This window comes from Cryptomeria japonica, chromosome 2 (assembly GCF_030272615.1).
Source record: "Cryptomeria japonica chromosome 2, Sugi_1.0, whole genome shotgun sequence".
NCBI classification, from domain to species: Eukaryota; Viridiplantae; Streptophyta; class Pinopsida; order Cupressales; family Cupressaceae; genus Cryptomeria; species Cryptomeria japonica.
The window spans coordinates 65,627,265-65,639,852 of record NC_081406.1 but is presented as its reverse complement, the minus strand read 5'-3'; the positions used below and the strand labels follow the sequence as shown (position 1 = coordinate 65,639,852).

At 34.4% G+C, this 12,588-nt stretch overlaps 1 protein-coding gene across 3 annotated transcripts in view; it reads right to left on the bottom strand.

The window, feature by feature from the left end:
- The window catches only part of LOC131060528 (MAP3K epsilon protein kinase 1), a 138,521-nt gene that overhangs the window by 107,214 nt on the left and 18,719 nt on the right, over positions 1 to 12,588 (bottom strand). For all 3 annotated transcript variants that reach the window (XM_057993774.2, XM_057993775.2, XM_057993776.2), the window contains exon 2: positions 1,738 to 1,872. In XM_057993774.2, the coding sequence (XP_057849757.2) occupies positions 1,738 to 1,872 (135 nt within the window). The remainder of the gene's footprint in view (positions 1 to 1,737; positions 1,873 to 12,588) is intronic.

The following is a 12,588-nucleotide window of genomic DNA, read 5'->3' as shown; positions in this document are numbered from 1 at the left end:
AAAGCAATATAACACTACCTCATATTTGAAACATTGCAAGAACCATGGAAATCACAATTTTTTTCTCATAGACAATACCTATTAAGCATGATTGATATAATTAGTAAATTTTTAATTAAGAGGTGAAAAACTTAAGTTGTTGGCCTAGTTTTTGACCCTGCAAATTTTAAATTTCGAATGCTTTTGGAATCAACATGTGTCAATAAGTTGTTATTCCACATTATATGTCGACGTTATATCATGTGTTGAGTCCCACTGTCACATCAACTTGTTTGAGTCAAAAGTATTAAATCTTTATATCATTTATCCCCGGTAACAAATGTTCCCAATATCAAATCACTTACCAAATCAAAGTCATTGATTTATATTTGTAGTTGCAAGTTGTTAGCTTTGAAATCCTTCTCAAGCGTCCATTACAAATTTAGGTATAGAGCAAACAACAGCTTTTCAAGAGTAAGTTACTTTCAAAACTTTGACACGTGCTCTAGAGTTATTTTGCAATGATCAAGCCTCTATGAAGTTTCAGTTTGATTCACAAGCATATTTTTATTTCATTGCTGCCAAATCAAAACTAGTAGCACTTGACTGGTCAAAGTGATTAAATTTTTTGGTATTCCAGGCTCATGATTGAAGGCACCATTAGAATAAATTCATTTAAAAATAGTAAAGTTTCAATGGTGCGACTTAATTAAATCATAAAAGTGCATCTGCTCAACATTTGGCATCTATCACATGAATTTATTGCCATTTTGAGTTAAAAATTGTTCCACAAACATGAACTGCTGGACAAAGTTGTTTAAAAGAGATGTCCAATCATGAAAGGCAAAGTTTAGCCTGAAATGCACTTTGGTGTCATGCACGTGACAATTTAAATATGGACAAAATATCTTTTATGCATAACATTACCAGCATTTTCATATGTTCTGCATGCTAATTAATTACTTACCACCCTACTCTCTGTCTGTTGGGCTGGGTTGACCAGTTTAGACAAGTGTTGCTACTCAAAGACAAAAGACGTCCAAATTGTTTAATAGGGGAGCTTGATCTCCATAAATGTTGTCCAACGTCAAGATCTCATAGCTCCCTAATTCAAAAAAAAAAAAAGCCTCCTAAAATATGTTTCGAGAAAGGGCATTCAGCATAACTTGTTTTTTCTCATAGTTTACCATTGAAGAGAGGTATTGGGTTTCCATCCTCCTAAGCAAATAAAAGTTATTGCAAACAACAAAATCTTGTTAACAGAGGAAACAAAAGGACACCATGATTGCATGATGGAAAAAAATACAAAGATATGTCAATAAATTGACTGATGAGAAAAAAAATCTGCAGATTTTTATAAGCACAGCTCTGCATATGCTCCAAAAACTGTAAAATGAATTCAACATATGATGCATCTTTAACAAGATTGAGTTCCAAAATTGACAAGTGGCCCAATGAAATCAACCAACTATATAGTAAATGTTCCATGGCAATTATTGTTCTTAACCAGCAAAAATGAACTCTACTTCTTAGATTGGACACAAACCTATTACATTCAGTACATTAAAAATCACCAGCTATCCCATAGAATACAAGGCTGAAGACACTATAGATACCAGAGCTTCTGCAAATTAGAATATCTAAATAAGGTGGTTGTGATTTCTTACTTTGAATAATAATGAGCATACGGAATCTACTTCTTCCATGAAAGATATTGCAAAGTGTCAAACAGGCTAAGATATTTCTATATGTACAAACCATGATGATGTTAAGATCCTCTTGAGGAATATTTTCCAAAGACACCTGCTTGATTGCAACAAAATCTCCATTCTCCAAGTCCAAGCCTTTATAGACACGCCCATAAGCTCCTTTACCAATTTCATCTCCCAGAATCTGCCAAGAAATTGACATATCATAACATGAAAATTTGTAGAAATCTTTAAAATTTAATGATACAATGTGCAAATTTCATTTACTTTTATTTTAAGTTGCTGGTTCCAGTTCAGGTTCGGATCCCCGAGTTTGGCCAAAAGAATTTTTGGGGTTTTGGGTTCGTTTTGAGTTCATTAGTACAAAAACACATAAAAATAAAAAACATATACATATATGCAGCAAGTAGTTAAGTTCAAAATACACTACTATGCTAATAGTCAAATGACATAGCAAAATAGTAAATACACCATCATATATTAAAGTTTTAGTTCAAATAGCATAGCACAACAGTAAATACACCACGATATTAGGGTTGGGGGGTCGAATTTGCTTTGTTGGCATTCAAAAAAAAAAAAAGTCAACAAAAATTGTCTTTTCCGCCAAATTCCTGACGGATACTGCAAAATCTGTTGAAATTCTTCCCAGGTTCTTCTAGGTTCGGCGAGGACGAACCCACAGGGTTTCGGTCAGGCCCTGTCCGGACATAGGGAGAACTGGACCCAAACCCAAGCCCGGGGGGAACTGGACCCAAACCCAAGCCCGGGGGGAACTGGACCAGAACTCGGAGGTCCTGGTGAAGAACATAGCAACTCAGCTTTTATTTAAACAATTGGCCTATGTTCATATCTAAATACAAACATGAGTGGCTTTTTTATATCAAGAAGGGTTCATTTAAAGTTTAAACATAAACATTTTCACCAATTGAAAAGTATAAAATTTTACAAAGAACAAACATGGGATGGGGAAACTTCTAGGATTGAATTCATTGGTGAGAGTTCAAAACCTATAGAGGTGTACTAAGCTTGTGAAATAAGTAAGCATTCCATTAAGTTGGAGAGGTTTGAATATTTGGAAGGTATGGTGGACTTAAAATCACATCACATAAGCAAACATTACACTAAGTTGGCAAGCATTCAAACATTGGGGAGGTATGCCAAGCCCAAAATCAAATCTTTACATACAAAACTCATGAAGCAAGCAAGCCTGCCATTTATGATAGTAAGAGTTTAAATGTTTAAGAGGCATCCCACGACTAAGATCAAGTTTTATCATACTAAGTACGTGAAATAAGCTAGTCTTTGAAAATTGGTGCAACTTTTGAGTGCTAGGGACAGGTCAAACCTAAAATCAAGCCTAGCCAAGTCATGAGGACTTGAATCTAAGGAGTGCTTGACCCCCAAATGTAGCTGTAATTTCAATAGTTGACAACCAATTCAAAATCAACAGACTCGCAAATATGACAAAGTACTAGAGGAGCATTGTATATTTGACTCTGAAATGAAGCAATTCTACCCAGACACAGCATACTTAGTCAAAGCAAGTTTGATCCATACATTACTTACCAGTTCTGCCCCAATACTCAGTAAGCAAGCTAACATTTGGCAAATAAAATATTAAAAAAACATTCAATTTTTCTCCAGAAAAAGTAGGAAAGATATTCCCTGTTCTATGACATAACCAGTTAAAAACGTCAAAACAAACTTTTCATGTAATTAGTAATAGCATACATATTAAATAGACAAATAAAATCATATTGATTGTTTTGATGGAAGTCTAATGCATTTCAACTATTTTTTTCTACTTTGATGTCATTACTTTTTATTTTATGTAGTTTGTCATGGGATGAGAGATATCTTTCATTTTTCTCTATGAAAATTTTAATGTTATTTGAATACTATTATGCTCAACAAGTATTTGGTAGTAATCAGCATATTTCACCAAGCATTGGACATTATTAACAGGATCAAACTTGATTTAACAGAGTATGCTTGATCAGGATAAAATCCACTTCTTTTAATCAGGCAAATGCTTTTATATCTGATTGATTATAATGATTGCATATGGTGTATCATATAGCTATATTTTCCAGATTGATTATGCCATTCATTTTGATATTTGTAAGGCAGAGGTGTTGTGAAAAGATAAATATATTTATTCCTGAGATTCGGTAATGGAAAGTATGTTGGATCCAACAATGCGATTATATGCTTTGTCTCGCAAACTAAATTTCATGTGCAATACTTATAATATTTTTTCTCCAGAAAAAGTAGGAAAGATATTCCCTGTTCTATGACACAAACAGTTAAAAACATCAAAACAAACTTTCCATGTAATTAGTAATAGCATACATATTAAATAGGCAAATAACATCATATTGATTGTTTTGATGGAAGTCTAATGCATTTCAACTATATTTTTCTACTTTGATGTCATTACTTTTTATTTTATGTAGTGGCTTTGTCATGGGATGAAAGATATCTTTCATTTTTCTCTATGAAAATTTTAATGTTATTTGAATACTATTATGCTCAACAAGTATTTGGTAGTAATCAGCATATTTCACCAAGCATTGGACATTATTAACAGGATCAAACTTGTTTTGACAGAGTATGCTTGATCAGGATAAAATCCACTTCTTTTAATCAGGCAAAATACTTTTATATTTGATTGATTATAATGATTACGTATGGTGTATCATATAGCTATATTTTCCAGATTGATTATGCCATTCATTTTGATATTTATAAGGCAGAGGTGTTGTGAAAAGATAAATATATTTATTCCTGAGATTTGGTAATGGAAAGCATGTTGGATCCAACAATGCGATTATATTTTGATTTATGATATGCTTTGTCTCGCAAACTAATTTTCATGTGCAATACTTACAAAACTCTTTATTTTGATCTCCATAAACTGGATTTACCATGGATGAGAATTTTCTTTTGGAAAGATAAATATTGATTTATTTTTATATGCCAAGGATAAATAGGGATTTGATGTAAATTTCAAAGCCAGACTTAATTTGACTGAGTATGCTGACTATGGGCAATATCCATTTGTTTTACTCAAGCAAATACCATGATATTTCATTATATTGATTATGTGTGCAGTGTTAAAGCTAGCTATTTTGCTTGATTAAGGTATCCCATTTATTTTGTTGTTGTAGCATCGTAAATTATACTCCTTTAATTATGGAGTTCAATTTCACACTCTCCTAGCACTTATTCTAATTTTCTCATTCCTCTATGCATTATAGGACCTTTTATTACATTAAATTAATCGTTGATTTAATATTATGTGTCATATTTTACTTTAATACATCAACACTAAACTATTCGGGGCCCTTATTTTAAGTGTGCCCTTTATCTTATTTCATTTTATGCTTCTATAGTCCCTATGTCATTTTAAATTTCAGTGCACCTTTTCCCCCACTTAAATATTGTCATTTTTCATGTAAATTACATTTCTGGTATAAAGGTCCAATTATCTCACGACTCTAAAAATTTGGGTCTACTTTGTCGGGCCAACATCACTAAGCAACGTTGACTGACACTTATTGACTAAAATTTCAGAAGGATCATATGTCGATCTTGCCATTTCCAAAACTATCTTCAATGCAAAAAAAATGATTACTTTAAGTCAACCAAAAGGTGATTTACCTTGAGATCCCTATATAAGACATCACCCCTAATTCATTTCATCATCTCATCATTATGCTATCATTTCAATTCAAAAGCAATTATTGTTCGTCGAGAGCAGCTCTGAGTCTAAGGATCAGCAAGCTACAGCAAGGCATCTTCAATTATGTTTTCATGATGACTTTATGATGGATTTATAATGATTTATCATGTTATTGCATCAACACATAGAGGACTTAACCTAAGAGCATTGCATCATCAATTGAAGGTATAATAATTTCAATTAAGCATTTCAATTCCATATCAAGCCTCTGCCCCATAAGGCACGCTCTCTTTTCTATTTCATTCATCATAGAGTTAATTCCAAACCCGAGGTTTGACCTAGGCAAACCCCTATCATCCCAACAACATTTTTCCCTCGTGTGTGCAGGTGACAATTCTAGAGAGAACGAATGCAGATCTGAAAAGAGCAGACTAAGACACACAGAACCAAATTTTGAAGAAACAAAAAGCCTAGGTCAAAGTCACCCAGCGACATTGACCAACACTTTTCAGATGAAATTTCAAGGAGATACTCAAAGTGACATCCTGATTCCAAAACTGTTTCCGATATCTGCATCTCATGCCTTTAGGTCAAGGTCGCCTAGCGACATTGACATCCACTTACGAGCTCAGGTTTCAAACATAGGTTCCTCTCTGCTTTCCATCTCCAGATCTATATTTGATGTCTGCGTGTCAATTTTGTATTTGCCTGTTTATGTTGTTTATTGTCAATTTTACACTATTAACCTAGTTCTTTGCATCCATCTCATCCAATTCAAATCAATCAATTAAGTGCCCAACTCTCACCAATAAGTTTGAAGTTGAGGCCTAATTGGTTGTTCTCTGGTGTAATTGATGGGATTGGGTTTGATTCCTAGTTTGCATGATTAGACTAATGAACCCCTATTTCCATACATTACAGATGTCCACAAAGCAGAGGTGTTGTTGAAACAAAATATAGATTTATTTATAAGATTTAATAACAAGAAACATGTTAGATCCAACAATACAATTATATTTTAAATTGTTAAGTAGATTGTATTGCAAACAATATTTTCATTCTTGGATCTGTCAAGGAATGAGAATTTTCTTTTGAAAAGTCTAATATTAATTTATTTTTATATGCTGGAACTATTACTAAAAGCACTAAGAGCACATTTAAGTAACAAATTATAAAATTATTTTAGAAGGGGTTCATCTCCTTAAATGGAGTTTGTGAGATGCATCCGATAATTAAAGGTATGACATGTGTCCAAGATTCTAAATACTAATAATAGCTAACATTATTTCACAAAACTAAGTCATCGAGATAACTTTGTTCCCAAACGTAGGTTTTATATTCTAACAACCCCTCTTACAGCTTATTGTACTAAAAACAAAACATGCTAATACACTGACTAAAAAACTAAAAACATCATAAACATCTATTCTTCAAAGGCTTCTCTTTGTAAATAGTTCTTGGATCAAGTAGCACGCCATCAAGCTACCTCATAACCCTTGTAAAGGAGGTCCCTACAGGAATTCCTACGTTCCCAAAATTCCAACTCCCCAAATTATCAAATTACAAAATCTCTTATATTGGACAATATCAACATGGACCTACATCCGCAATGGTCCATCAAGTTGTCTCGTGACCCTCTTAAGGGTATATCCCAAAATCCACAAACACCCAAACTAACTAATCAGCAATCCATGCGAAGTTTCATCTACACTAGATCCCATCCTATCTTGGAAGTGTGAGCTTCTTATGTATTCTTCATCGATGATTTCTTCACCACTATCAACAACCACCGAATCTTCAACAATAGCTATATTAGCCTCGTTTAGTTTGTTTTTTATTTCCCTAGAGAACACCATTGGCTCGAATTCTACAATTCCAACCTGTGTGATCATTTATCCTGCAGTAATAGCATTCAATCTCCCCTTTGTTTATGCCTAATCTTCTACAATTGTTTCTTGAGTATAATGCACACTCATGTTGGAGATCAATTTCTGAATCTCTTGCAGATGTTCTCTTTTCTTCAACTAAGGGAGCTAAAATCATATCTTCTAATGTTTGAAAATGTATCTAACTAAGAATAAAAATTAGACTATTGTATTTAGAAGGCAAATTGCTTAACAAAATGGCTTTAGCATCCTCATCATCTACCATGGCATTGACTTCTACTAATGGTCTAATAAGAGACCTCACATTGCTCGTGTGGCTAGACATAGTGACTCAGTCATCCATCTTGAATCTGAATGGCTGAAGCTTTAGAGAAAACTTTACATTAACAGCTTTTGCTCTAAACAATTTATTCACATTATCCCAGATTTCCTTGGATGATTTTTTTTCAAATCTACATCATGTAACTCAAAATTGGAGAGAGCATGACCAATAATGGCAATGGCTTTATCATCTCTACTCTATGAATCTATTAATTTATTTGCATGTGTAAATGGTTTATCAGTCTCATTTAGTATTCCCTACAAATTCATGTTCATTAGTTGCATCCAGATTTTTACTTTCTAGGTGTGTATTGGGTCATGAGATCGCTACTCACACTTCTAGAGGGAACCATCCACTTCAATATCAGGGATATGTTGTTCCTAAAAGTGGATAAACCATCTTATCAACAAAAGGTGAGCGATGACAAGCCAATTGTTGAGAGTGTATAATCTCTCCTTCACTTTGGTCTTAGCCAGACCCAGAAGGATGTTCCTAGAGGTAATCTGTAGGCAGATTTAATCACAACTAAAGGTATGCAAACTTGCAATAGTACTCAATGTACGCCTGGTCCAAAAGCTATCACTAAACTAAGGACTAGCCCATAGCTATAACCTCTAATAAGCCGATCAACACGTCATTGCGAGATGTGGAGATGTAAGATATGATTCTCTTAAAATGAAATTCTTTAAGGTTTGTTGGAGATGTTCCCTAATTAAAATGTTGAACAATGAAATGCATACAAATCTATTTCCTACTCCTACAACACTGATTAAGGATATTGTCCAATTAAGGGTGCATGGAGGGTCAACACTTTCAAAGACCATTATAGTGAGTTACAAAATCACAGTCAACCAAAAGAAACAACACATAGAAATAATAAAAAGGATACAATATCAATAACTGGACATACTTAATAATCCATCTCCAAACATCCAAAAATCCATATGGAATAATGGAAAGACCATTACAAATAACATCTAGAATACATTAAAAGTGTTGCCGCACTTAACAAATCAATATTATATTTACATCAACAAAAATGTGGCAAGAGAAAATCCTAAGATAATAACTTGTCAAACTTCACCACTTAGGATTCTTCCTAAAAAATAAACAAGGAGACATTCAATTACAAACATCTACTACAAGATAGCTACCTCTTTGTAATTTGCAAAATGAGTTACTCTAATGGCAACTAGACATGCAAGGATTAAACCCTAGAATGAGCTGATCAACATGTCATTGCAAGATTGTGAGATGTGGAGATGTAAGATATGATTCTCTTAAAATTGTTGAGACATGGACCAGCTAGGACTCGAACCTAGGACCTTCCATACATTGCTGGAGTGCTCTACCACTGAGCTACTGGCCCCTCTTGGACCAGTCCATCATCGGTCCGGGTGTGGCTTATTTCCAACACCAACACCCCCCCTTAAGCCACACCTCTCGTGTGGGGGCTCCTAGCCTGGACCTGGCTCTGATACCATGTTGAGACATGGACCAGCTAGGACTCGAACCTAGGACCTTCTATATGCTGCTGGAGTGCTCTACCACTAAGCTACTGGCCCCTCTTGGACCAGTCCATCGTCGGTCCGGGTGTGGCTTATTCCAACACCAACAAAAATGATATTCTTTAAGGTTTGTTGGAGATGTTCCCTAATTAAAATGTTGAACCATGAAATGCATACAAATCTATTTCCTACTCCTACACTACTGATTAAGGATATTGTCCAATTAAGGGTGCATGGAGGGCAACACTTCCAAAGACCATATATTGAGTTACAAAATCACAGTGAACCAAAAGAAACAACACATAGAAATAATAAAAAGGATACAATATCAATAACTAGACAAACTTAATAATCCATCTCCAAACATCCAAAAATCCATATGGAATAATGGAAAGACCGTTACAAATAACATCTAGAATACATTAAAAGTGTTGCTGCACTTATGACTTAACAAATCAATATTATATTTACATCAACAAAATTGTGGCAAGAGAAAATACGAAGATAATAACTTGTCAAACTTCACCACTTAGAATTCTTCCTAAAAAATCCACAAGGAGACATTCAATTACAAACATCTACTACATGATAGCTACCTCTTTGTAATTTGCAAAATGAGTTACTCTAATGGCAACTAGACATGCAAGGATTAAAACCCTAGATCTTACTAAACTTTGCACTCATGTGGAAATAGAGAAATGACCAACCTTTTTTTTTTCAAAACGAACTAGTATATACAGCACTTTGTTTGGCTATTGAATCCTACTAGAAACTAATGGAGAATAGGATGTCATCAACACTATGTGTGGAACAAGCTAAGATCCCATGAAATCCATTCAAATGGCAAATTGGAGCTTGTGTGGAAATCATTCACATCAAGAAACAACCATCATATTAATGGTAGCATGGTCATCCTCCTCCATCACTTGAAATACTTTTGAATACATGCATTTACAATGAAAACAAAATTCTGGGTAGAAAAACCCCTTGGAGTAGTTACAACATCAAATCTAGTCATTAATGGTGAAATGCAGCTCAAGTAGGTGGGAGTGAACAACCCAAAACGCATGAATTCACAATTTCAAGGATCGGGGATCAAGGATAACTCATAACCCATACTACTTGTTGGGGATGGAGGATCAAGAGAAACAAATAAAGGTATCTATGCATCACTAACTCTAAAAATGTCTATGAAGGGAAATGCTGAAAGTAAAGATTGAGGATGTCGAGGAATTCATCACACAAGGCATGCAAATAAAGATAGATTTGAAATCACAAACCCAATATGATAACATAGTGTGGAATGTTGAGGATATAACTCATGTCATAGATACCACATTAGAGTTAATCCCACATCTCCAACTCCAATCAAAATTGATAGAATGAAACATCAAAGTCAACAATCAAGGATACCTAGGATACAATGCCACAAGGTAGCAAGTAAAGTAAAGACCAAAACCACAACTCCAAAAAACAGTACAATGAAAAGGACCAAGAATCGAAGATCAAAGATATGCCATACCTGATGTGGACAAGAAGATGACTAACACCACAACTCCAAAAGATGACTTAGTCGAGACCGTCGCAGTGCAGGGTTTTGAGGAAAACCATGCAAGTTAGATAAAGTTTAAAACTCCAACTTCAACATACTCTTTGGATTTTGGACAAAATTACCTCCATACCAAGAACTTTTAAGCCTTTTGTAACTTTAAACACGTTATAGGCACATGGGGTATGATGGAGAACAACACTAAGGCAATTTTGACAAAAGAATGCCCATTTAAAGACATAATTATATCTGATGGGTAAAATGAGGCCTAAACACATAATGGAGTTGGCACTCGAGCAAAATTTGGCTCCATTATATTGAGTCCCAATAGTATAGAAGTTGAGGAAAGAATATTTATCTACTAGAATTTCCATTCTCAAAAAAATGAAAAATGAACAAAAAAGAAACCCTTCTACTCAACAAACCCTTTTTAAAATTTAAATGCAAACTTTTACTTGAAACTTTAGATACAACCAATATGCTCTAGTTGCATAGCTCCAAGGAAATTCTTGATGAGGGGACGCAAGGATGCGGGGACGAGCTTTGAGGACAAGGGGGCCAAGGGCCTAAATTTGGGGACGACAAGAGAACAGTAGCGTTGATATATAAATTGAGGTGAATTGAAATCTTCAAGGTAAAATCTGAATATAACATCTCTATGAGTGCCCCATGAAAGGCAAACTAGTTTTCACGAAGTTAGAGGTTTGAATTAGTATGTAATGGTATGTGCCATATAAGCAACCTGATGGCATCCACGATGGAGGTGGTAGAGGTGGTGGTGTTGTGGGGGAATGTTTCCCCCAAGTCCCCAAGTCTCACAAACATCCCAGTATCGGGGACGCAAGCTTTTTTTTGGGAGGGGAGGCACATCCCCATGGAACAATGCCTAGTTGCGACTTGGAGATTTTCTCGCAAAAACTTAACCAATTAACTACAACCCATTTAGACTATAAAATCTGGGATTGTTGTGCCCTTTAATGAGTTTTTCCAACACCCACTTGCCCTAAAATGTGACTTTAACCTACATAATTCAAGCAGCCAACTATAGCTCCCAATCCTACAAATTGCAACCAGCCAACTATACCCATGATTTCCATGAGATTGTTTTGCATCTTCAAGTAACTAGAAAAAAATGTAATTTCAAGTTTGAGTCTATATGATTTCTAATGCAACTTGCAAAATACCCACAATTTTTTGCACGAAAAATCCTAGCAACTGGTCTTTGTGCAACCCAACTTCTTTCCTTGAATAGATGATTGCTCTAATACAATATTAAGAAAAGAGCTAAGAGCGCATTTGAATAAAACAATATAATATTACATTAGAAAATATTGGAGTGATGATTACTATTAGAATATTTAATTATATTTTAATCACCTATATTTAGTTCCTTGTTTAATGGTCATTTAGCTTTTTAGTTAATTAGCTTTTAAGCTTTATTTAGCATTTAGCTTTTTCTTTTTAGTTAATTAGCTTTTAAGCTTTATTTAGCGTTTAGCTTTTTGGTAGTTCACTTTAAACGACTTGTTCTTAATTTAGAGCATCGTCTTGTAATCTCTATATATACATTTGTATATTGTTGAATAGAGAATCGGATTATTGAATCATTTATTCAATTTATTTTTCATGGTATCAGAGCGGGTCGATGGGATTCTTTAAAGTTTGGCAAATTTTTTAATAAAAATTCATGCCCTTCTTTCTAGAATATTTTCTAGATTTTTTTTATTGTTTTTTAATTAAAAAACGATTTTGCTTTTTAGAAGGCTTTTTGAGGGTTTCTGGTTTGTGGGCGAATTTCTGTGTTGGGCAGCAATTCATGTTTTTTTTAGAGTTCTGGAGATTTTCGGGCCTGCATCCTAGAGTTTCTTTTGCAGATTGAAAATTTTCCTAGGGTTCTGCAATTTTTGACTAGGGTTTTGACCCTTTAGTTCAAGTCGAAATTTTATTTTG